General features: G+C 37.0%; 1 protein-coding gene across 2 annotated transcripts in view; it reads right to left on the bottom strand.

Moving 5' to 3' along the window:
• HFM1 (helicase for meiosis 1) overlaps nucleotides 1-22599 on the bottom strand; it is a 106588-nt gene that overhangs the window by 13566 nt on the left and 70423 nt on the right. For both annotated transcript variants that reach the window (XM_006140160.2, XM_006140159.2), the window contains exons 25-31: nucleotides 19169-19254; nucleotides 18288-18371; nucleotides 18005-18162; nucleotides 15999-16102; nucleotides 14498-14644; nucleotides 6109-6189; nucleotides 4767-4882 (exon numbers count right to left, since the gene is read on the bottom strand). In XM_006140160.2, coding sequence (XP_006140222.1) covers nucleotides 4767-4882; nucleotides 6109-6189; nucleotides 14498-14644; nucleotides 15999-16102; nucleotides 18005-18162; nucleotides 18288-18371; nucleotides 19169-19254 — 776 coding nt within the window. The remainder of the gene's footprint in view (nucleotides 1-4766; nucleotides 4883-6108; nucleotides 6190-14497; nucleotides 14645-15998; nucleotides 16103-18004; nucleotides 18163-18287; nucleotides 18372-19168; nucleotides 19255-22599) is intronic.

Below are 22599 nucleotides of genomic sequence, written 5' to 3'. Positions count from 1 at the left end.
TTTCCCTACTTCTCTCCTTCTGTACTCCTAATGCTACTCTACATATACTGTATTACTTCAGTTTCTTTAAAGATATCTCTCTCTCTCACCTCTGGACTTTTGCATAGTCTCAAATTTTTCTGTCCCTTTTCACAACTATTCTGGTGCCTTTCCGTATTTAGCTTATCCTTTTATCTCAATCACGTCTATTAGGAATCCTTTCCTGGCCCATCAAATGTTGATTGTTACTTTCTATCTAAATTCAAGTGCCTTATTCTTCTGTTACAGAATCACTCATTACGTTATAGGGCCACAAAAGGCCTGTTTGGGACCAGCAGATGGTGTAATGGTTACGTTGCTGTACTCCCATGTAGTTGACCACAGTTTGAGTCCCGGGCACAGTGGCTTAAAACTCATGTCAGGGGAATGTACATGTGTGCCCAAAATCCCAAGAGGAGACGGGATCGCAGTGTGACCATCCCCCCATGGAGTAACTTCTCACTTTCTGTTTCTATCTCTCTGTCTCTTTAGTGAGCACATGCATCCTATAGCAAAACTCTTTCTCTCTCTCTAAAAAAAGGGCTTGTTTACTTATTTGTACCCTTTCATTATGCTCTACATTCTATGAAGAGTGAAAATAAAATTCTTATTCATCACCATATCTTAGCACACTGGCATATTCTTGGTGTTCATTCACAATGAAATTAAGAAAAAAACATAGAAGAAATAAAAAGAAGATGAAAGGGAGGGGAGGAGGGAATAATTTTTTATGTCACCAAAAAATGATCACTTCAGAGAAGGTAGTGGCCTCCCCCTCTTTCCCAGCATTACCCTTGTTTTACCCTCACGACTTAGAATCTTCATTCTTATAAAAGTCTTAGAAAGAGGCTTTTCTAGGATATGATGACTTAGGCTTCAGGTAAGTCTACTAGTGTCTAGCTTATAGACCAGTAGGAACTCCCATTGCTTCATCACTCAAAAGGGAGGCTGCTGTTCAGTACTTATCTAGGTGCAAAAAAGAACCAAAATCCATTTCAGACTTTTCATCCAGTCCAGCAGAGATGGATCCAGGAAAAAGCAAAAATGTTTAGTTTCAGTTGCTGAACCAAGTCAAGCTACATATCCCTCTCATTTTCCCTCTTCTCTGGTAAAACAAACAAATAAATGAAAATTCATTAGGGATGGGCTGCATAACTCTGTTCTAAAAGTAGAGGTATAGATTGATTATGAAGAATTGTCATACATTCATAGTGATGCCCACAAGAAATTCTAAGGTAAACCATGAGTGGTGATGTCAGCAAGATGGTCAACTAGAAGCCCTTAGCACTCATTCTCCCCACAACTCTTTTGACAAAGACAGTCAAAACAATGGGGGAAAAACAACCTCAAAAAACAACAAAGAAAACACTACCTTTTGGTGAAAATGACTAAAGGACAGTGTCAGAGTATATGAAAGGAGTAGTAGAAATCCTGTAGAGCACAGAAACCTAGTGTGGCCACACAGAAAATGGAAGGAGGGACCAGTAGATGGCATAATGGTTATGTCACTGGACTCCCACATGGTTCAAATTACCCAGCTGCTTAAAACTCACACCGTGTACATGTGCATGTGTGTCCAAGATCCCTAGAGAAGAATGGAGAAGAAGGGATTTCAGTGTGACCATCCCTCCTGGGGTGTGTGTGTGTGTAATTTCTTGCTTTCTGTCTCTCTGGCAAGAACGTGTGCCCTATAGCAAAATTCTCTCTACAAAAAAAGAAAAAGAAAAGAAACACCTGGCTTTACCACCCTATTACCCATTTGGGATCACCTCAAAAGTAGAAACAACTAGGGCGTGGTGGCGCCCGCCCTATGGCAAAAATCTATGGAGACTGGAGGATTGCGGCATCGAGTCCCTCTCTCTCTCTCTCTGTCTCTCTCAACGTGCACGACTTTTTGGGAACCAGCAGTTAGCGTAATGGCTATGTCGCTGGACTCCCACGTAGTCGACTGTGGTTCACGTCCCGGACCCGGTGGCTTAAAACTCACGCCGGGCGCATGTGCGTGCGTGCCCAAGATCCCGAGAGGAGAATGGAGCAGAAGGGATTGCGGTGTGACCATCCCCCCTGGGGGGGGTGATTTCTCGCTTTCTGTTTCTATGTCTCTCTCTCTCTCTCTGGCGAGCGCACGCGCCCTATAGCGAAAACCTCTCCAAAAAAAAAAAAAAAGTAGAAACAACTTTTCCTTGAGGGGACAAGGTAAGCAAGAAGACTACAACAGCCCTCAAAGTCTTGGGAACCTATATTCTCACAACCGGGGATTCCTCCCATAGTTCTCACAGGCACTAAGCCCAGTTTATAAAGCTGCCTGGAGTCCAGAACCTGTGTTCCCCCAGAGGAACTGACACTGTGGTCGGTACCTTGTAGCCTGCACATTTGCTCTTAGGATAAGTGGCCATAACACTCTTGTATTACTGAGGTTTAGCTCCTACTGAACCACCCCTGCCTAGCAGTGTGCCAACCCCAAATGGAGTTACTATTACACCCTTCTCCGTGAGGCCAAGCCAATGTGGAGCTGCCCCATCTATTCTTCCAGCTACTGTTGTGTCCTGTCCCTCTGGCCATAAACTGAAGGGGTATAATACCCAGAGCAGTCACAAGCCATTCCACCTGGTACTGAACTGAAGAGGTACCCTGCCTCCTGAGAAAGCAGTACCTTTGCCTCCTAAAGCAGTTATATCCCTCCTGATACCTGAGAAATAGTGCAACCTTGAGAAAAAACAACGAAGCTGGAAACAACACTCTATTTTACTTCAAAATATACTACAAAGCTGTAGTAACCAAAATAGTACAGTACATGCATTAAAACAGGTGCACAGACCAGTAGAACAGAAGAGAGCCCAGAAATAAATCTACACATCTACAGTCAACTTATTTTTGACAAAAGTGCCAAAACACACACAAAGGTATCTTCAACAAATGGTGCTGAGGAAATTGTATATCCACATTCAGAATCAGAAACAACTGATACCACAAAATACAAAGGATCATAAGAGACTATTATGAATAACTATACATCAACAAATTAGACCCCTATTTCTCACTGTATTTTTAAAAGTCAACTCACAATGAGTTAAAGACCCAAAACCATGAATCTATGAGAAGAAAGCAGGGGAAATGCTTCCTGACATTGGTCTGGTCAGAGATATTTTTGGATAAGACCTGAAAAGCACAGGTAAAAATAGACAAGTGGGATTACATCAAACTAAAAGGTTTCTGCACAGCAAACACACACACACACACACACACACACACACACACATCACACAAACAAACAAAAACATCAACCAAACAATACAAAAACAAAACCACTAACAGAGTGAAGAGACAACTTACCAAATGGGAGAAAATATTTGCATACCATACATCTCACAAAAGAGTAATATCCAGACCACATATGGAACTCAAAAAATTAATAGCAAAATGGCATACAATCCAATTAAAAAATAGCAAAAGACTTGAATACACATTTCTCAAAAGAAGACAAACAAATGGCTAATAGATATGTGAAAACATATTCAACATTTCTAATCTTCAGGGAAGCACAATCAAAACCACAATGAAATATCACCTCACACCTGTCAGAATAATTATCAAAAAGGCAAAAAAAAAGGGGGGGGGAGTAAGCAGAGTGGTGGTTAAGGTGCTGTATCCCACATGACTGACTTTGTGGTTCAAGTCCTGAACCTGGCAGCTTGAAAAATATGCTGGGCACATATGTATGTGTGCCTAAAACCCCAAAAGGAGGATAGAAGAGAAGGGATTGTGGTATTGCCATCCCCTTTGAGGGGGCAATTTCTCACTTTCTCTTTTTCTCTCTCTCTGGTGAGCACAGATCCCCTATGGCAAAAACAAAAGCAAAATAAAAAAAGGCAAAAGACAACAAATATTAGCAACGATGTGAAGAAAAGTGAATCCTTATACAGTGTTGGTGGAAATGTGAATAAGTAGAGCTATTGTGAAAAACAGTATGGAAGTTCCTCAAAAATTAAGAATAGATCTATCATGTGATCCAGCAATCCTGCTACTGGGTATATAGTCAAGGAAATTAAATCAGTATGGCAAAAAGATATCCGCATCCCCTTATTTACTGCAGGACTATTCACAATAGCGAAGATACAGAATCAACCTAAGTACATTAAAGGATAAATAGATAGGATAAACACACACACACACTATAATACTATTCAGTCATAAAAGTAGAAGAAATAATTTCATTTGATATTAACATAGATGAATCTAGAAGACATTATGTTATATGAAATAAGCCAGACACAGAAAGACAAATGATCATATTCATGTGGAATCTAATAAAGTTGATGTCATAGAAGTAGGGTAGAATAGTTGCTATCAGACTGGAGAGGAGAGGGGAGCAGGGAATGCGAGAAAGGTTGGTCAATGGCTTCAAAGTTACAATGAGCTAGGAGAAATAAGTCCTATTGTTCAGTAGGGTGACTACAGTTCAAAATAATGTATTCTATACAGCTAGAAGACTTTTAATGTTTTTACCACAAAGAAATGATGAACGTTTGAGGTGATGGGTATGCTAATTATCCTGATTAGCCATTAACACCATACATACAAGCATCAAAACATCACATTATATCCCATAGACAGTACTAACATTATATGTCAATTAAATTTTAAAAAAAAAACTACACTGTGGAAACATACCTAGTTAATACATAGAACAAATAATATTGACATGCATTAAATTACAGAGCAAAAGGACACATAGTATTAGAACTAACCTTGAGACGTTTAACCGGAGGAAGAGTTGAAACAGCATTCCTATTTCTTAGATCAGATAAATATGAAGAAATTGTTGACTCTTTAGTTTCTGACTTCTGTGCAACTCCTGTTTTACCTATGAAAAGTAACTTGGATTCTTTAGGCTAACCTTTAGGTAGTGTTCATATAAAGCCAAATTTCTCCAAAATTTCAAATCTAATCTTTGCTTTTTTTCAAATAATTTTAAATTTAATTCTATTTATGATTATTATTACTTTTTTAAAAATTTGCTATAGGGGGTGAGTGTTCACCAGAGAGAAACAGAGGGAAAGTGAGGAAATAAGCCACCAGATTCGAGAGTTGGACCACTGTTGGCCATGTGGGAGTCCAGCACCTTAACCACCATACCACCAATAGGCCCCTCTTTGCTTTCTTTTCATATTGCCCATAAAAGAGAGAACATTATTTAAGAGTTAAAAGTTTGTAATGTAAAAATGGCAATTATATTATTAGAATATAGTTACTATTCATCAAAGACCTATTTTTTTATTTTAGGTTTTTGCCATAGGGTGTGTGTACTTATCAGAGAGAGACAGAGAGAGGGAAAGTGAGAAATCACCCTTCAAGAGAGATTTGCCACACTGCAATACCTTCTCCTCCATTCTCTTCCTGGGATTATGGGCACTCACACCCAGTATGATTTTCAAGCACCCAGGTTCAGGACTCGAACCACTGTTGGCCACATAGGAATCCAGCACCTTAATCACAATACCACCTACTAGCCTCAAGACCTTTCTTTTTTTTTTTTTTTTAGAGAGATTTTTGCCATAGAAGTGTACGCTCACTGGAGAGACAGAGAAAGGCAGAGAGACAGAAGGCAAGAAATGACCCCCCAGAAGAGATGGCTGTGCCGCAATCCCTTCTCCTCCATTCTCTTCTTGAAAATTTGGCTACACGTGCACACACGCCCAGTGTGAGTTTTAAGCGACTGGGTCTGGGATTCAAAACATGGTTGACTATGTGGGAGTCCAGCGACATAACCAGTTCACCATTTGCTGGTCCCAGATCTTCCAACTTTTTTTGTTGGGGGGAGGAAAGAGATTTTGGCTATAGGGTGCGTGCACTTGCCAGAGACACAGAAAGCAAGAAATCAACCCCTAGGGGGGATGGCCAGACCACAATCCCTTCTCCATTCTCTTCCTGGAATATTGGGCACACATGCACATGCGCCTGTGTGAATTTGAAGCCACCGGGTCTGGAACTTGAACTGCGGTCAGCTATGTTGGAGTCCAGTGACATAACCACTACACCGTCTGCTGGTCCCAACCTTTCAATTTTTAATGCCTATTTCATGGCACTCACAGCAGTCATGTCCGCATGTCTGTTTATTTTTACAATGATGGTTGCATTCTCGGTTTCCAGGTTTTTTGCAGACAGTCATTCCTAAAATAATATAAGAAAAACAAACTTACTGCTAAATCTATTATTGTGTGCTCAATATAATTAATTTTTATCCAGGCTCTTTTCTTTCAGACAGTACAAAAAGATTATGGTTTTCATACTTCCTCAAATGCTAACATACTTCCTCAAATGTAATTTTTAAAAGTCATTTTTGATAAGTTGGTCCCTTCCCCATGCTTAGCCCCAATTTCTAGCTTTTTACAAAGGAATATATAATTATCTATAAGCTTCTCTCAGCCTTCCTATATAAACAGGGCCACTATGGAAGCATATCAGTCACTTTAGTGCTGGATGAGGTAAGAATGAGGGTAGAGTTTCAATACTCCTGCTTAATTCTTTTTTTTTTTTTTTTTTGAGAGATTTTCACTGTAGGGCGCGTGCGCTCGCCAGACAGACAGAGAGAGACATAGAGACAGAAAGCGAGAAATCACCCCCCAGGGGGGATGGTCACGCTGCAATCCCTTCTCCTCCATTCTCCTCTCGGGATCTTGGGCACGCACGCACACGCGCCCGGCGTGAGTTTTAAGCCACCGGGTCCAGGACACGAACCGTGGTCGACTACGTGGGAGTCCAGCGACATAGCCATTACACTAATTGCTGGTTCCCTCCTGCTTAATTCTTAGGCCTGAAGAACCTGGAAAATAGCAAATCTTTCTAGTTTTGATGGCACCACTAAAAGCAGTTACCACATATATTTAATATAATGTAATTATTTAATATAATATATATGTTAGAAATGCAATCACTAAAAGCAGTTAGTAGATAGGATACAACATATATTTAATTTAATATAATGATTTAACATAATATATATGTTAGAAATAAATATATTAGGGATATAAGAAATATGCTAAATGAATTCATAAAAAGAAGAGATTTTTTCCAGTTTTACTCCTTTAAGCTAGAATTAATATACCCAATTACTTAACTTTTCTTCACTTACTTTATTTTAGATAGGCTTTTTCGTGGTCTTAGCTCTCAGTAGTAAGATATTTGAATTGGCCCTTGAAGGATAGACAGGATGTGGACAGAAGAAAGGGAACAGGGGAGATATTCCAGGTAAAAGGCATAAAATCCAAACGCAGCAAATCACCTTCTGTAGGAATCAGTTATTTTTTGCTAGAGCATAGATTTTAAGTGAACTGAAAATGTTGGAAATAGTGGGGAACTCTGAAAACCTTTAAAGTCTTTCTTGGTCCTTCAGTCTTCATTTTCAACGTCATTCCTAAATCAACCTTTTAATAATTATTTATTTAATTTTATTAATTATTATTATTATTAATTTGCTATAGGGCATGCACACTCATTAGAGATAAAGAGAGAAAGAAAGCAAGCCACTAGGTCTGGGATTTGAACTGTGGTACCCCATGTGGGAGTCTAGTGCCTTAACACCACCTGCTGGCCCCCTTAATCAACTTTTTATTAGTCATGGTGTATCTAGACAATGATAATACAGGATATGTGTATCAGCCTGAGATAAATGGATAACTCATATACTTCACCATATGAAGCAACTAAGTGGTTGCTTTGAGATCTTTGTATATCAAAATATTGGGTACAAATAAACTAAAAAAATTCCTAGCAGCTGGAAGCTGACAGCTAACCACACTGTTTTCAACATAAACAATATTCAAATAAGGCTACTCTGTGACTATGCTATAAGACAGAGATAAAACTACTATGTAGTTATTTTTTTAAACTAGAAACAAAAACAGTCAAGAACCACAAAAATAACAAAACATCCCCCTCTTCTGGCTAACACAGATGACTGCTATTTCTTTAACTGTCCCACCTCCAAAATAAAATATACCAAAATAGTCAATATTTTACTTTCTGAGAGTACTCACTGTTGAAGTGGCATCTGCTTTCCCTAAACCCTCTTAATAGTCACCCAGCACAAGCTGAAACCCTGTATAATAAGCTTCTCCCAACTCCAAGATGAATCACAGTTCTGTTGGTGCACTCTCATTTACTGCAGCACATTAAATGAACCTAACTCTCCTCAAATGCAAGTGTGTTCCGAAAGGTCTTTGGCTGAATGGCCTTAGTGTTACACTTTGTAAAATGTGCCATGAATTTCTGGTTGAAAAGTTTTGCCCCAAGTCAGATCTCATTACCTCTTACATTGTAACAGTTTCCTTTGAAACAGTCCTCCAATTTACTGGTACAATTTATTCTATACATTGTTGCTTAATTCATCTTCCAAAATTTAACTCTTATCAAATCATTTGCCCACTTAGAAATGTTAGTTACTTCCTACTTCCACCAAACTTAATTCCATATTCAAGGCCCTATACCATCTAATTCTAGTATCCCTTTCAAGCACTCATATTAACCCTACAACCATCAAAATATATTTGATTACCATTCTTCAAATAGTCTCCATGCCTTTCTATGACGCTGGATTCCCACAGGGCCCACCACGGTTGGAGTCCTGGACCTCGAGGCTTGCTTGCTTACTTTCTCTTTTGTGTTCTCTTTGTCTCTCTCCGGTCAAATTAAAAAAATAATAACAAAAACAAATGGAATTAAATAATTATTTTTTAAAAAGAAGACAACCTTCACTTCTGTGTCTATCAGAAGACTATCAACTTTCAAGGCCAACTCAAATAGTATCTCTATCATAGAGATCTATTGATAGAACATCTGAATTTATTTCTCTCTTCTCTGAGACTCTATGGTATTTTCTTTGTGCCTCTCACTTACTCTAAGTTGCCTTATATTTTATGTATTTATAGAAAAGTCATAGGAAAACACAAAGTACAGGACACATTAGAGTAAAAATAAACACACACACGTGAATTCTCGTATGGACTCTATCTGCAACAAACAAACAAGGGTTTAAATAATACCTGTTCTGTTTACCTAACAGAAAAATATAAAATGAAATTCTGTAAAGGCATTTTAAATTGTTAAGTGATAAACTAATATATTAATGGATGTATATCTCTACTACTATATTCATTAAAAATTATATAAATAACTATAAAACTAAAAATGTTCTGAGTGCTGTGAAGAAAGGGCACACCATGCAATGTGATAACAAGGAACTGTCTTGGTCAATAAATGTTTTGGAAGATGTTACTTCTCCAAGGAGTAACAATTGGGCTGAGGACTGAAAAAATGGTGAGTTAAGAAAGAGGTAGGATAAAGAGTGTTTTAGACAGAGGGATGATATATGCTAAAGCTCTATTATAAGGCACATACGACAGCACATTGGAGACACTAAAGGACTGTGCAGCTTATGCTTAGCAAGTAAAAGAGAAGGCATGAGACTGTAGTGGTAGAGAAAGCAATCTATGCCACATATGTAGAACTGCTCCACCCAAGCCTACGTCTCCACACAGACCACACAGGTAAAGAGCCACTGCTGGCAGAATGCCATGCTCTTCCTTGGAACGTGGTACGAACAGCAGTCTTGTGAGGGGCTGTCAGAGGCCCTTTCTCATCTGCCTCTTTACCTTGCAGGAGGTTCCTATCTTGCATGAGGCTACAACAGTTTCATCTTCATCTCTGCTTCCAGCAAAATATGGACTTTTCATTTTTCCCCTTTCAGGTGTAGCTGCAGGCTATAGTATTTGTTTAGCCTTTTTGATATACAGCTAAATGCCTTAGGCCTAGAAAATTTTCAGGTCTAGAAGATTTTTCCAAATTATTTCTGCTGATTTGTTTGTCCTTTCTTTCCAGGACACTTATTAGTCAGATATTAGGCTCCTAGATTGACCTCCTCTCCTCTTATAGTTTCTGGCTCCTTGGCTTTCTGCTTTCATTTAGATTGTACTGACTTCATCTTCTAGCCTACTGGTTTTTGTTTATTTGGTTTTTTTTTTTTTTTTTTTTTTTTTTTTTTTTTTTTTTTTTTTTTACTCAGTTTTAACTTCCCTAAGCCTGCTCTTTTTTTAAAAATGATATCTTATCCCATTTTATGGTTGCCACTTAATATTTAATTTCTCTGATGTTACTAATTAAAATTTCATTATATTCCTGAATTATCCTATGGCTGTTTAACCCACTTTTTGTTAGTTTATTTTGGATTTTCCTGTGCTCCACATTTTTCTCAAATGTCTGGTCATCCTCAGCTTTCTGCCTATAAAGTAGTCCTCCTATATTTCCACTTTACATATGATAAAATTAATTCATACAGAGGTTAAGTAATATGTCAAATAGACTGCGTTATTAGTAAAGTAGCAAATCCAAGACCTAACTAAGGTAATCTAATTCCAGAAACTGATCTTTCAACAAGTTTGCCTTCCAAATTCTACCAAATGCTTTAGTTCTCCTCAAAGTATTAATTTAATTAGTTTTATTTATTTTCAAGAGAGATTTTTTGCTATAAGGCACATGCACTTGCCGGAGAGACAGAGAGACAGAGAGACAGAAAATCACTCCCCAGGGTGGATGGCCACATGCAATCCCTTCTCTTCCATTCTCCTTTTGAGATCTTGGGTACGCACAGGCGCCCAGCAGTGACGTAACCACTATGCTATCTGCTGGTCCCAGGATTCATTTAATTTATTTAGAGCAGGAACCTATTGCTTTTGGAGTAAAAATACTAGGAAGAAAGATCTTGCTAATTGTTGCTTTGCTATAAGAGATAAGGAATTGCTTTTTTTTAAATTTACATTTTTTATTTCATTTTCTTTTATACATTCAATCACATTATTTAGCTTACAAAGTGAATATTTCAACATGTGAACATTTCTCCCTAGTCCAGTTGATAAAACTATAAAATATTCTCAACAGATAATACCACATTTCTTTGTCTCATTAATGCTTTGCCTCTCTATTTTTCTTCTAAATGTCCTTCCTCAGACCCTCCTCTTTCACACACACTATATCTGGTATTCACACCCATTTACTGCGTTTCTATATCCTTTAGTCATTATCTCCTCATCCAAGCACTTCTAAAAAGATGCATTTCTACACACTGCCACAAGATGGTGGACAATGAATGCACACATTTGCTCCTAGTGGTGAAAATTAAGTAATATGCTCTGAGAGTTTAACATTAGAAATTTTAAGAGTTCTTCCAAATTTTAAAGTATAGTTGACAGGTCTTATCAGGAATGATAACCGAACACAAGTTTGCTTAGAATAACAGCAAATGAATATTACATAAATGACAAAAACTTTGTGCTATATTCCTGTTAGAAATGGTACTTAGGGGAGCAGCAACTGGCGTAATGACTATGTCACTGGACTCCCATGTAGTCGACTGCGATTCAAGTCCCAAACCCGGTGGCTTAAACTCATGCCGGGTGCATGTGTGTGTATGCCCAAGATCCTGAGAGGAGAATGGAGAAGAAGAGATTGTGGCATGGCCATCCCGCCTCCTGGTGGGGGGGGGGAGGGTTGTTATTTCTCGCTTTCTGTCTCTCTGTCTTTCTGACAAGCGCATGAACCCTATAGCAAAAACCTCTCAAAAAAAAAAAAAAAAAAAAAAATAAAAAAAAGAAATGTTACTTAGAAAATATAAATGGAGACCAGCAGATGACGTGGTGGTTAAGGGGCTGGACTCCCACATGGCTGACTGTAGTTCGAGTCTTGGACCAGGATCATGTATGTGTTTTCCCAGAATCCTGAGAGGAAAATGGAGGAGAAGGGATATTGTGGTCACCCCCACCCCACAGGGTGGGGTGACTTCTTGTTTTCTGTCTCTCTGGCAAGGACACATGCCCTATGGCAAAAATCTCAAAAAAAAAAAAAAAATCAAAAGTACAGCCAGTAGGGGGTGTGGTGGGTAAGGTGGGAGAATCTTCTGCTTCAAGTTTCAGACCCAGTGACTTGAGAATCATGCCAGACATACCTGTGTGCATGCCCGAAATCCTGAGAGGAGAATAGAGGATAGGGGATTGCAGCATGGCCAACCGCCCTGAGGGTCTTTTAAGTATTATTTTCTTTTGTGCTCTTTCCATTCTCTTATCTCTGAGTTTCAGTTTGAATATTTTCTATTGAGAGGTTTTATGGCTCATAAACCCTTTGGTTATATCCAATATATTGTTAAATCTACCCAACTAGTTCTTAACTTCAATCACCCCTGGGGTGGGGGTTAACTTCTCACTTTTCTCTCTTCATCTCTGTCTAACAAGTACACACACCCTATGACAAAAATCTTAAAAAGAAAAAGAAAAAAAAAAGATAGTAATTTTGCTACAACATGCTCAGAAGCATGTTTTTGTGTATTTACCTCTGCTTGGGGTTTGCTAAAATTCTGAATTAATTAATTTGTGTTGATGTATTTCACTATTTTGGAATGTACTCAGCCATATTTTGTTTGTTTGTTTCTTCATTCTTTTCTTAATTTTTTTTTTTTTTTTGTCAAAGGATATACACTCACCAGAGAAAGAGAAGGTAAGTGAGAAAGCAAGCTGCCAGGTCCAGGACTCAAACCACAGTTGGTCATGTGGGAGTCTAGCACCTTAAACACCATACCACTTGTCAGCCCTGCAAAATTAACTTTTAAAAATCATGCCTAATAACATGAAATAAAATGAGACAAACAAACAAATAAAACATATATATGTATCCAGCTGGCGGCATTCTATCATTTTGGAGTCATTGAGAATCAAAATTCTCAGCAAGATAGAAAGGAGATACAGATGAATTTTAGGATAAATCCTGTAGCCCTGGTTTTGGTTTGTATAAATTCACGAAGTACCTTATCTTTCAAAACAAAAAAATAGGATCCAGCCTGGAAGCATAGTCAGTAGCAGACAACTACAGTGCTAGAAGCAACAAGGCCAACTACAGGTTCAGATTGCCTAGGTTGGCCTGAAACATGCTAGTTGTGTGAATGCATGCCCAAGATTCTGAGAAACTAGAAGGCTGAGGAAAGGGGATCATGGTGTGACAAGACCCCATCAAGGATGCTTTTCTCTTTCTCTTTTCTCCTCATGTGATCACACAACATCAATAACCTTCTCTAGTACAGAGACTGTAACCTCAAAAAACATCTTTCATTAAAAGAAACCATGACTTCTTAGAGAAAATGAGTATTACAAGTTGAAGCTAGAAATATAAATGATGAACTGAGAACAACAGAATGCCCTGCACAGCAAGGAAGATGTCAAATGTACTAGGAACAAGTCAAAAGAACTTAAGAACCAATCTGATATGTCTAGATGGTATTAAAATGGCCTGTCTAGGGACCAGCAGTTAGCATAATGACTATATCACTGGACTCCCACGTAGTTGACCGCAGTTCAAGTCCTGGACCTGGCGGCTTAAACTCACGCTGGGCACGTAGGCATGCATGCCCAAGATCCGAAGAGGAGAATGGAGGAGAAGGGATTGTGGCGTGGCCATCCCCCCAGGTGGGGTGATTTCTTGCTTTCTATCTCTCTGTCTCTCTCTGTCTTTCTGTCTTTCTGTCGAGCACACGCGCCCTATAGAGAAAACCTCTCCAAAAAAAAAAAAAGGCATGTGTACAACATTTATGAGACAATCAGGAATTTAAACACTAACTCTACTGGATTTTTTATAAAAACAATGTAATGTAGTTTTATTTATTTACTTGTTTATTTATTTTTAGATATTTTTCCTATAGGGTGTGTACACTCACTAGAGAGACAGGAAATGAAGCAAGAAATTACTCCCTGGGGGGATGGTCACACTATAGTCCCTTCTCCTCCATTCTCCTCTTGGGATTTTGGGCATGCACACCCACGTGCCCAGCATGATTTAAGCCGCCGGGTCTGGGCCTTAAACTGCGGTCAGCTACATGGGAGTCCAGCAACGTAACCATTATGCCATCTACTTGTCCCTGTAACTTTATTTTTTAAAAAAATAATCCTTATCTGAGATTTGCTTCAAAATATGGGAGGAGAGGGAAAGTTGAAGAGAGATACAGATGAAACAGTATTAGCCTTGAGTTGTTAATTTTAAGATGGGTAATGAGTACATGAAAGTTTCATTATATATCTATTTTTGTACATGTTTGAAAATTCCCACAATAAAAAAAAATAATTTATTCTCATCCTGATTTGCCTCAACAAATCCATAGATTCTTGTACATCATTTGTTCTCTCCCAACTATGGCCATAAGCATGAAACAGTTAGAATATGGAAATGTATATCAAAAAGTAATCAAATATCACCCAAATCTGACAATTATTAACTACAAGAGAGTATCCCCACTATTTACTATTTATGCAATTATCATGACACCTAAATATCACATTGCAGACTATCCATAATTTGATAGTACAGTATAGCAACACTACAATACTCATACTTCTCCCTAACCATACCTTTGCTTTAACATAAAATAGAAATTATTACACTCATTTACCTTTATTTGGTCCTGCTACAGCAGATTTATCTGAATGTTTAGAATGTGAAATCTCTGTTTCTGATTTTCTTTGCATTATTATTTGATTTCCAAATCTCTTGGGTCCTAAGAAAAAGACTGTAAATTTCTGCTGAATATCAAGTCCAACTGGAATATAAAAAAAATGTTTATTTAAATACATTTATTCCTCTTTATATCATATACGTAAATTTAAATTTTGCTCTAGGACATGTATGCATGCTGGAGAGTAGGGGGAGCTGGCATGAGAATGAACCCCCCAGGGGGTTGGCCACACCACACTCTCTTCTCTTCCATTCTCTTGCTATTTGGGTCATGTACACACTTGTGCCCAGAGTATTTTTCAATCTGCTGGGTCTAGGACTCAAACCAAGAAGTCTACCATATGGAATTCAACGACCTTAACCACCACTCCACTGGCTGGCCCAATATCTCTTATATTTTTATAACTTCTACAGCTAAGAACTTCAGGAAATTAAAATATACTTTAGGACCAGGTGGTGGTGTTCAGTATCACAGCTAGATCCACAAGTTAAATCCTGAGTTCTTTTGATCCCAAAACCTCTCTGAACACATCAGGCATACTTGTATTTGCCAGCTGGCTGGCACTAGGGGTAGATCATGATATAGTGAACCTATTAGAGATTCTTGTCTTTCTCTTTCATTCTCTTTCTCTCGCACTGCCTTTTGAGGGAAAAAAAATTTTTAAAGAATTATTTAATTTTAGTTATTATTATTATTATTTTAAAAAATTTGCCATAGGGTACATATGCTCACCAGGGAGAAAGAGACAGAGAGAGAGAGAGAGAGAGAGAGAGAGAGAGAGAAAAAAAAAGAGCAAGCCACATAGTCCAGGACTGGAATCATGGTCAGCCATGTGGGAGTTCAGCACCTTAATCACCACACCATCTGCTGGCCACAAGGGAGAAATGTTTTTTAAAATATTTTAAAAGGTATTAAAGAAAATTAGAAATGAAAATGTATACACTATCATCATAAAAATAAAAACCAATGTTCCTACAATAATTGAAATATAACTATCAGGTCTGCAGGTGGCATGGTGGTTAAGGGTGTTAGACTCCCACATGGCTGACTGTGGTTCAGGTCCCAGACCTGGCGGCTTGCTTTCTTGCTTTCCCTCTCCCTCTCTCTCTCTCACTCTCACTCTGTTCCTCTCATGGTGATATTTAAATAAGTAAATAAATAAATAAAGTTAAATAAAACAATTCTTAAAAAAAGAAATATACCTATCTTGGAAAATTAAATATTTATAATTGAAGACACAAAATTTTAATTATTTTACCTGGTCCATGCTATGTTTTACATATCTAAAGACAAGAAACTTCCTTTAAATTGTATTCACATTGTCTAAATATACTATACTTAAGTAATATAATTTTTTATTGCTTTTCTTTATCAGCATAGAGGAAATAATGCTATTATAGTCTTTGTATTCATGTATTCATTATTTCAATTAACTTACCAAATTCAGAACTAATGAGATTTATATTAAGTTCTTCGGATTTAAGAGCTCTCTTCACATCAATCTTTTTAGTCCAAGTTCTACCTCTTAGCAAAACAGAATCCCTGAAAAATAGTTATATACAATTTAAATGCTAACCCAGACACTAAATGAAATACTATGTCCATCTTCAAGGGATGATTATTCCTAAGACAGTTCCTTTATTGTAGTAAACTGAAATCAATTGCTGAAAATTACTTTCCCCAAATTCTGAGGATGGAGAATGAAATATCGATGGAGCTATCTTGTTTTTCTTTGCAATAAATTTTATTGTGTATATTTAAGTTGTACAATATGATGTATGGGATACACATAAATAGTAAAATGGTTACTATAGTGAAGCAAATTAACATATTATTTCATCTCACATAGTTGCTGTATGTGTGTGTGAGTGGCAAGAGGAGCTATCTTGACCATAATTTTCTTCTTAACTATATGTTGACCTGACAGCTCATTCTGAGTTGCATAGACTCATTTCAGGACCACTTGGAATAGATAGTTACTATCCATAACACATGAACTTGTCCCTAAATCACTGCTACTTTAAACTGACTGTATATAGCTTACATATACTTGAGAGAACAACTTTAATAACATCTTTAAAATTGATATAAATAATTTATTTCCCAAAACATCATAAACCAACAACATCAATTTTATGATTAAACTTATTTTACTTTCAGATGCTCATAGTTATCATTAGATTTAGTAGTCATCAATAACAAAAACTTGTACAATGGCATATTCTCTATAGGCATGCTGTGGCTAACTGCAGGACAGCAGTTATCAATAGAAAAAGGGATATACTATCAGTCACTGCAGGGCTTTTAGGAACTTTGCATTATGATTTTCTGGGAAGGTATTGGCAACAATTAGAAAATTCCTGTTTCAGAGTCACTGGTAGTCCTGAATTTACAAGTACAGTAATATGGTTAGGAACATAGGTTCTGGAGTTAGAATGCTGGTGTTCAAATCTAGTCTTTGTTATTAACTAGTTATACGAAACTTATTAAACTCTCTTTATTCAATTTCCTTCTCTTCAAAATGCAGATGATCACAGCATCTGTCTTGTACAAATATCAAATAATTCAATACTTGAAACCTACTAAGTGCTCAGAAAATACTGGCTATAGCTATAATAGTCTATGATATCCTGGGAGAAAACAATAGTATTAGGAAAAGTACTAAAACATGAGTTATAAAATGACATGCTAGAAAAATAGGTAAAAAGGAGGATACCTCCTTTATGTATTTGATCTGTTTGCCTAGATCCTATAATGGAGCTACAGTAATTTGTTAGACTTTAATTTGGAATTAGAAAACATATTTTGAGGAACCAGCAGATGTCAATAATGGTTACGTCAACCATGGTTCAAGTCCAGGACACAGTGGCTTAAAACTCATGCAAGACATATGTGTGTGTGTGTGTGTGTGTGTGTGCCCAAGATTTTGAAAGGAGAATACAGCAGGAGGGATTGCAGCATGGTCATCCTCCCTGGGGGGTGATTTCTTGCTTTCTGTTTCTCTGTCTCTACAGCGAGCTATCTCACTCTATAGCAAAAATCACTCTGTAAAAAAAAAAAAAAAGAAAAAAGAAAAAAGAAAAAGAAAAGAAACAAAGAAAATACATTTTGAGGTGAGTGGTAGAAAGACTGTATCCAAAGAGTAATACGGCCATGAGTACCAAGAGAAAAGTAGTAAAATAAGAAAGTAATTCTGAACTTCACCTATTCACTTGTTTCAGATAATTCTGATAGGCTTTTGTCTTTGATTATTTGAATATTAAATACAACAATCTAAAACAACAGACCCAATGCAAATACCTTCTTTGACAGAAAAACGATCTCCATTATTGTCTCAGGAAATTATAATTTAATTGATCCCAAAGTGATCTTAGTACTTTTTTCCAAAAGATTTTTTATGTTTTAGTATATGCTTAGAAATAAAATCAGAAATTTCACACTTACATAATTTTGTGTTTAAAAACCACTTGATTATCTGCATCACCTATGATTAATGTAACATAGTGAGAATCTGGAGCTGTCCTTTTAGTTTGTAGCTGTTCAAAGTTTCTTAATATAACAGTCACTAATATTTCCGCCATGGTATCACCATATCTTGCAATCTTTAAAAAAGAAGGATAAAAAGTATTTTAAAATAACCTTACTTCTCATACGCAACTTGAAGCCAGTTATGTATACTTTTATTTCTGAAAACATAAAAAATATTTAAGAGACAGAAAATACTTACCTGTTCCACTTCAAGTTCATATTTTGGTAGATGCACTACAGTTTCTTTTATCTGGGTTCCAAAGGGGGGATGTCTATTTAAAATCTAAAAACATTTATATCATTATATTCTTACCACAACACTTAAAATTCTTTTATTAATTTTTTAGAACCAATAGTTTTTTTTTTTTTAAGAGGTTTTTGCCTTAGGGCATGTGCACTCACTGAGACAAGGAGAGAAACAAACACAGTAAAAGGGAAAGTGAGAAATCATCCCCCAGAGATAGCCACACTATAATCCTTTCTCTCTATTCTCCTCCCAAAATCTTGGACACACACACATATGTGCCTGGTGTGATTTTCAAGCCACTGGGTCTGGGACTGGAGCCGTGGTCAGCCAGGTGGAAGTCCAGCACCATAACCTCTACACCATCTGCTGGTCCCAGAATCAATAGTTTTAATGTTTATCATCAAGAATCTTTTTTTTTCCCTTTTTTTCTCTTTTTTTGGAGAGGTTTTTTTTTGCTATAGGGCGTGTGCACTCGCCAGACAGACAGAGAGAGACATAGAGACAGAAAGCGGGAAATCACCCCCCAGGGGGGATGGTCACGCCACAATCCCTTCTCCTCCATTCTCCTCTCGGGATCTTGGGCACACACGCACACGTGCCCGGCGTGAGTTTTAAGCCACCGGGTCCGGGACGCGAACCGTGGTCGACTACGTGGGAGTCCAGCGACATAGCCATTATGCTAACTGCTGGTTCCCTATCATCAAGAATCTTGATCAATTAAAATATCTATGACTATGAAAAGGAAAATAATTTAAAAATAAAGATATGAAAGTTAGGCTTTAGAATTTAGATAGAATTCAGGTAACATTTACAAATAAGTCTATACTAAATACCAGTTCCAGTTCTCGTGCATCTGTTTCTTCTATTTTCTTAAAGGAGGTCAAACCTGCATTTACCATTGCATTTGACAATGTTATACCTATGAAAAATTAATCAAACAACAATTTTTAAGTAAGCCATTTTAAACAAAGTCTATACATAATTATTGAAAAATTACATTAGTAAAAGACTTTTCTTAAAAGATCCAGTCAAATAACCAATTTTCGAGGATATTTTAAAATGTTTTTATTTGGGAAGACTCCTCCATTGCTTCTGAGAACTAGTAATTTCAGGGAATAAGAGAAATAAAGATTTTTCTACTGATAATTCAGCCTCAGCCCCCTAGTCTTAAGTAGAGAGGCAAGGGGCAGGCCTTCAGAAGACTCCTCCATTGCTGCTGAGAACTAGCTGTTTCAGGGAACAAGAGAAATGAAGATTTTTCTACTGATAATTCAGCCTCCAGCCCCCCCGCCCCAGTCTCAAGTGGTAGGGCACCCCTCTATCCTTCTCCCTGTCTCTCTCTCTCTTCTCATTTTTTGGTAATTTTACCTTTTAAAACATTTTAAGGTAAAGTATTCTCTTGGTTTTCAGATCCCCCTTTATTTTGCTAATAATCCCCTTTACCCCTTCTCTCTAGGAGAGGCAGAAGACTCCTCCACTGCTGCTGAAAACTAGTCATTTCACACAGCGTGCTCGCATGCTATGTGGTTTTTATTTTTTGTCTTTTTAATGAAAAAAATAAATTTTTTGGTTGTTCTTTTTTCTTTTTCTCTCTCTTTCTTAGTTTTATTTTTGCCTCTCTCTTTCTCTCTGTTTTCTTCCTCTTTTTCTTTTACCTCATCACTTTGCTGCTCAATCTCCATTCACTGAGTGTCTAGACAAATCTAAGGGGACCATAGCCAAACAACCAAATACTATTAGGGTTAACATATTCCTCAATATCCACTGAATTTGCTGCACAAAGGGATAAAAAGAGAACTGCAAAGAGATTGCAGAATACCTCCTCCTGCACGCTCTTGAACACTCAAATTGAATTTCAAGAATTAGGAAGAAACCCACCATCCATCAGATGACTAGAAATCACTGCAGGGTCACAAGAAATATGGGAAAGCAAGATAATACCTCTCCTCCAGGGGAAAAGAATAACTCCTCTTCATCCACAGACAGTTCAGTGGAAATCATGAAAATGTCTAATAAAGAATTTAGAATATTCATAGTGACAAAGTTAACAGAGACACAAGAGAAGAGAGACAATGAACTCCAGAAGAAGCAGGAGAATAGAGCTGAGGAGTTCCAGGAGGTGAGGAAGTTCTTGCATGATCTTAAAGAGGAAATACACACCATAAAAAAGAATCAAACAGAACTGTTAGAGATGAAGGCTATAATACAGGAAATCAAAACCTCCCTTGAAAGTATTAAAAGCAGACTAGATCATACAGAAGATTGAAACTCAGATGTAGAAAACAGAATCACTGGCCTGAAAAAAATTCCAACACAAAGAATGAGAAAATAGACCAAAAATGAGAATAATATATGAGAAATACTAGATACCATCAAAGGTCCAAAAATCTGGATAATTGGTATCCCAGAAGGTGAAGAGACTAATAAAGACATTGATAATCTATTCCATGAAATCCTACAAGAAAACTTTTCAAACCTAGAGAGGCATTCAAAGATCCGGACCCAAGAAATACACAGGACCCCAAATAGAATCAACCGAAGATCTTCTCAAAGACACATGAAAGCCAGATTGACCAAAACCATAGAGAAAGGCAAGGTGCTAAGACTGGCAAGAGAGAAATGACAAGTTACCTACAAAGGATATTCCATTAGACTAACAGCAGACCTCTCATCAGAAACAATGCGAGCCAGGAAAGAATGGGAAAATATATTCCAAATGTTTAGTGAAAAACAATTTCAATTAAGAATACTATACCCAGCAAGATTATCCTTCTTATGGGAAGAGAAGGCAAGAACATTCTCAGATAAACAAAAGCTGAAAGAATATATCAACACCAGACCAGTTCTCCAAGAAGTTCTGAAGAGAGTGTTATATCAGGAAAACTAAAGTCAGACACACAGAAATAAGAAAAGGGCCAGCTTAATGGTAGGAACAAACCCAGAGTTGAGCATTATCTTCCAGAATTTAAACGGAAAGCTTGGATCACAATAGAGGTTAGATTAGGGCGCATGAAACTAAGCTGATGAAACAGAATTTTATGGCTTTTGACTAAAACAATATTGATCTTTTCCTATGCTTTGTAGTCCAGAGATAAGGATTTTTTTCTTCTCTTGAATTGTCAACAGATCTAGGCAACTACTATTTGAACAGAATCCTAATCTGCTTCCTGGCTTTAAGTCTTAAGCAAAGTTCTCTCAACATTTTTTAAAATTTGATTTATTAAAGCTAAAATTGCCTTTTTTGAAATTAAAAAAACATATTAAAAATTCCTATTTAGTGACCACAGTAAGCTATATCTTCTCAGCTAGGTGCTATTTTATAGTATATTCATTCTACCCACAATTTTGTGCCTATAGCCAAATATTTGCACACAGATATTGATATATTAGTTGAACTTGATATTGAAAGTAGTTAGATCAATTAAGATATTTTGTTAACCAATAAAATGTGGGAGAAAAAAAAAAAAAGAATGGAAAGCAATTACAGATACCAGGAGAGTGGGAGTAGGTGGGACAAAATAAATAATATAAAAAATAATAAAATGCAAAAGTTTTTATTTGGATTATTTGGTTGTGACATTATTCAATTAGTCATATTTGTTTTTTCAAACTGAAGTAAAATATGCATTTGTTTAATAAAAGAGAGAAACTCATTCTAGTCCACAGGATGATTCAGCTTTTAAGTTTTGATTATGTGCTATCCATACAGCAAACAGTAAGAAACATATACTCATGTTTAAAAGAAAGATAACATGGGGCCAGCAGGTGGTGTGGTGGTTAAGGTCACTGGACTCCCACATGGCCGACTGTGGTTCAAGTCCCAAACCTGGTGGCTTGCTTTCTCACTTTCCGTCTCTCTCACTCTGTCCTTCTATAGCTAAATTAAAATAAATAAATAAAGTTAAATAAAATAATTCTAAAAGGAAGGCAACATGACTCAGAGATGACAATACTGCTTCATAAAACTAAGACTGAGCAATGTTGTCTTAGATAAATAGAAAAAAAAATTTAAATTAGATCATTTTACTCTTCTGCCTGAAACTTCCAAGTCCTTTCCATTGCATTAGAATAAAGTGGTAATTTCCTAACTGTGGCCAAGTTCTTTTATCATTATGACTTGACCACAGCCTATCTCTCCCATCTAATTTTCAACAACTCTCCTCTTGCTGACTACCTTCCAGTCACACTGCTTTTATTTTGTTCCTTAAATACATCAAGTTCATTTTCATCTTTTGACCTTTTCTGTTTCCTTATGTTTTCAGAG

This window comes from Tupaia chinensis, unplaced genomic scaffold (assembly GCF_000334495.1).
Source record: "Tupaia chinensis unplaced genomic scaffold, TupChi_1.0 Scaffold000023_1, whole genome shotgun sequence".
NCBI lineage: Eukaryota > Metazoa > Chordata > Mammalia > Scandentia > Tupaiidae > Tupaia > Tupaia belangeri.
The sequence above is the reverse complement of the archived record's forward strand: the minus strand, read 5'-3'. Positions and strand labels throughout refer to the sequence as shown.